We start from the raw sequence: 3,977 nt of genomic DNA, 5'->3' as shown, positions 1-3,977 counted from the left end.
GGGGAGGCCGAGGGAGGGGCCCCGGGGGGCAGGAGGAGCGGGGAGCGTGGAGGCCGAGGGAGGGGTCCCGGGAGGAGTGGGGAGTGCAGGGGCCGAGGGAGGGGCCCCGGGGAGCAGGAGGAGCGGGGAGCGTGGGGGCCGAGGAAGGGGCCCTGGGAGGAGTGGGGAGCGCAGGGGCCGAGGGAGGGGCCCCAGTCCCTGGGGGCGCATCGTACTCAGGTCGTTGCGGGTGCCCAGGATGATGATGACGGCATCCTGCCCCTGAATCGCCCTGTCCACGTCCGGCGGGTTCAGCACGTCGCCCACCACGACTCGCGCCGGCTTGTGCTCCGGGGGCAGCCGCGCCGGGTCCCGCACCAGCACCGTCACCTGGTACCCTGCCAGCGGGAGAGACAGCGAGTGGGTGTGCGCGGGGGGAGCCTCGGGCGGCGCCAGAGGGAGGGGGGTCTAGTGGTGAGAGCAGGGGGCTGGGAGCCAGGACTCCTGGGTTCTCTCCCCAGCTCTGGGAGGGGAGTGGGGGCTGGTGCTTAGAGCAGGGGGGCTGGGAGCCAGGACTCCTGGGTTCTCTTCCCGGCTCTGATACTCACTGTGTGGCCTCAGCCTTGTCACGTCCCCGTGCCTCAGTTTCCCCTGGCTATTCACAGGGGACAACACCTTTGACACCAATCTCTTGGCAGTTTGCAAAGTGCCAGGAGTTGTTGTCAGTCTCTGGCTGGGTAGTGGGACCCCTCTGGTGTGGGAGCTTCGGCCAGAGACCCAGCAGCCCCCGCTGCCCCATGGTCACGCTGCTCTGCGCAGGGCGTACCTCGCACCTGCAGCACCTGCTGCGAGCCAGTAGAGGGGAGCTCGAGCCCCCTGCGTCTCCCCCAGAGCTGCCAGGCCGGTCCTGGGGCGTGGGCTGAACAGCTGGTGGGCGGGGTGCCCGGCGGGTGGCAGGCGTGGGGCTGCCCCGGGTGGGGGGAGTGTGACTAGGCTGCACAGTTGGGGCTGGAAGGAGGTCGGTACATTGAGAACCCCCCTGTCCTACCGAGAGTCCCCGTCACCAGGGTCTCTGTGCCCCACTCCGCTGATCGGGGCGTGGCTGGGGCGCACTGGCTGGGGCCGTTCCCTGCCCCCCGGGGCCCATAGGAGGCGGAGCGGGAGTTAGAGCAGCCCTGAGGCCGCTGTACCTGAACCCCGAAGCCAGGCAGGACCCAGGATATGGGGCAGCAAAGGGGCTTTAACCCCCCATCCCTGGCCCCTGCGGAGGAGCAGAGAGCCAGGCCTGGGGCCAGCAGGAGCAGGCGGTGCTCCCCTCCCCCCTGCACCCGGCCATGGGGCGGTGAGTCAGCACCGTGGGGACCGTGACTCAGCAGGATCAGGGAGCTCGGCCTTGTTGGGGCGTCTGAGCTGCGGGGCCGGACGGACCCTCCCTCGCTGGCAGCTCTGACACGGAGGTTGAGGCTCTCTGGGTCCGTGTGACACCAGTGCACAGCGGGTGTGAGACGCTGCCGGGCACTCAGTGCGTGTGACACCAGCGCACAACGGGTGTGAAACGCGTGTGACACCAGTGCACAGCGGGTGTGAGATGCTGCCCGGCGCTCGGCATGGCGGGAACGATCGGGCGAGGTGCCGGGCAGCAGGAGTTGGACCCCCGGCGCCGTGTGGGGGGTGGGGGGAGAGGGGCCTTCCCAGGACCCCGTCTATCCATCCTGGCACTGAGCAGAGCCGCTCACGTCCAGCCCTCAGGGCGGCTTTGAACGCTGCTGCATTTGCCCTCGTGGTGCGAGGGGGAGTCTCTGGGGGGCTGAGTTTGCACTAACGGTGATTCTCCCGGGAGCTGGCGCTGACTGGAGTCCTGCCAGGCAGGGCACCTGGTGGCTGACGGGCAGCGTGGCCTAGTGGGTCAGGCCCTACACTAGGACTCAGGAGACCTGGGTTCTAGCTCCAGTTCTGCCACAGGCCTTCCCCCCTCCTCCTGTGTCCCCTTCTGCACTTTACATAGCAGGTGCTGCCTCTCATTGTGTGTCTTGGCGGCGCCCGGCGCGACGGGGCCACTATCTCGGTTGGGGTCTGGGCGGCCCCCGGCCCGACGGGGCCCTGATCTCGGCCGGGGGCTGGGCGGCACCCGGCGTGACGGGGCCCTGATCTCGGCCGAGGTGTGGGCAGCGCCTGGTGCGACGGGGCCCCGATCTCGGCCGGGGTCTGGGCAGCGCCCGGCGCGACGGGGCCCCGATCTCGGCCGGGGGCTGGGCGGCACCCGGCGCGACGGGGCCCTGATCTCGGCCGGGGTGTGGGCAGCGCCTGGTGCGACGGGGCCCCGATCTTGGCTGGGGTCTGGGCAGCGCCCGGCGCCACGGGGCCCCGATCTTGGCTGGGGGCTGGGCGGCGCCCGGCGCGACGGGGCCCTGATCTCGGCCGGGGTCTGGGCAGCGCCTGGCATGAGAGGCCTCGGGTGGCGCCTGCAGTATAAACGGTTTTGTTGGGTTAATACTACCCTGGTTCTTGCACAGCACTTCCCATTAGCTGACGGATGCTCCTCACTGAGGAAGTGAGACTCGCGGGGTGGGGGGAACCTGCCCAAGTCCCGAGCCGGTCGCTGGCGGAGCGGGGAAGAGAACCCAGGCATCCGGACTGGCTCTCCCCCGCTAGGTGGCATTTCACACAGTCCTGGTGTGGATCTCAATGCATCCAGCATGTGTGCAAAGGACTACTGCCCACTCAACTCTAGGATTTAACCCCGTGGTGTCCGTGGCACGGCACCGCCTGGGGATTGGGGGCAAAGCCGGGCCATCCCACGGACAGAGCCAGTGCTGCAGGGCCGGGCCTGGCCCCACTGATTGCAGCCTCAGGGAGCTTTAGGCCAGAAGGGACCCCACCCCATCTGCCCTTGTGCTAACACAAGGTGGAGGGTCGTCCGAGGTCCAGTCCCCTCTCAACCTTCACGGCAGCAGCGTTTCCCGGGGAGTGCCGGGGTTCCTGGCCCCACCCGCTGGCTCCTGGGACGTACCTCACTCATGGTTCACCCAGCGCTGATCCTGCACCGCTTGGGGTGGGGCTCAGGGACCCACGGCACGGCATTTGGGTGGCTCGTGCGACGGCCACGCCAGGGCTGATCGCTCAATGCACCAGGCTCGTGCCGGTGCCAAGACGGGGACAGAGGCAAGTGCAGCCTCTGGGAGTGAGGGAAGCGTCCCCTCCCCGTGCCTAGGTCTGTGCTGGGGACTGGTGGCCCTCCGCGAAATCTGCCACCAAGTCAGGCCACTGGTAGTGTTCAACCTCCCAGAGAAAACCCAGGCTCCGGTTCAGAGCCCCTTTCATCAGAGGGGCCGCAAAGTGCTCCTCACTACCGGCTCAGCGCCACCCTCCCCATCCCGCAGCTGGGGAAACTGAGTCACGCAGTGACGGATGTGCCCTTTCTGCAGAGTCAGTGGCAGAGCTGAGCCTAGCACTCACAGCCACAAGGCCCTCACCCTGCGAGCCTTTCGAGTGCCTGCAGCACCAGGACAGTCTACACCAGCGACAGGTTTGGTGCCGCCCCAGCCCTTTCCGCTGGGTCTGTTCAGCTGTTTCTGGCCCCTGGCAGCCCAGATACCAACGCCCCCGTCTTATCTCTCCGGCTCACATGTGCCTTCCCCACCCAGAGACCGAGAAGTCACGTAGAGCCTGAAGGACTGGAAGCACCTACCCATGCCCAGAATGTAGGGCCTGTGGGAGAACTGCTCTTACATGTACTGTGGTAGCACCTGGCCAAGATCAGGGCCCCATGGGGCCGGGCGCTGCCCAGACCCCGGCCGAGATCACGGCCCCGTTGGGCCGTGCGCTGCCCAGACCCCGGCCGAGATCACGGCCCCGTCGGGCCGTGCGCTGCCCAGACCCCGGCCGAGATCACGGCCCCGTCGGGCCGGGCGCTGCCCAGACCCCAGCCGATATCAGGGCCCCGTCGGGCCGGGCGCTGCCCAGACCCCGGCCGAGATCAGGGCCCCGTCGGGCCGGGC

At 68.7% G+C, this 3,977-nt stretch overlaps 1 protein-coding gene across 1 annotated transcript in view; it reads right to left on the bottom strand.

Moving 5' to 3' along the window:
• Positions 1-2,998, bottom strand: part of BLVRB (biliverdin reductase B) — a 5,622-nt gene extending 2,624 nt beyond the window's left edge. The window contains exons 1-2 of the mRNA XM_029914108.1: positions 2,990-2,998; positions 216-447 (exon numbers count right to left, since the gene is read on the bottom strand). Of these exons, the coding sequence (XP_029769968.1) occupies positions 216-447; positions 2,990-2,998 (241 nt within the window). The remainder of the gene's footprint in view (positions 1-215; positions 448-2,989) is intronic.
• Positions 2,999-3,977: the final 979 nt, after the last annotated feature.

Source organism: Terrapene carolina, unplaced genomic scaffold (genome assembly GCF_002925995.2).
Source record: "Terrapene carolina triunguis isolate 2854851 unplaced genomic scaffold, T_m_triunguis-2.0 Scaffold30843, whole genome shotgun sequence".
NCBI classification, from domain to species: domain Eukaryota; kingdom Metazoa; phylum Chordata; order Testudines; family Emydidae; genus Terrapene; species Terrapene triunguis.
The sequence above is the reverse complement of the archived record's forward strand: the minus strand, read 5'-3'. Positions and strand labels throughout refer to the sequence as shown.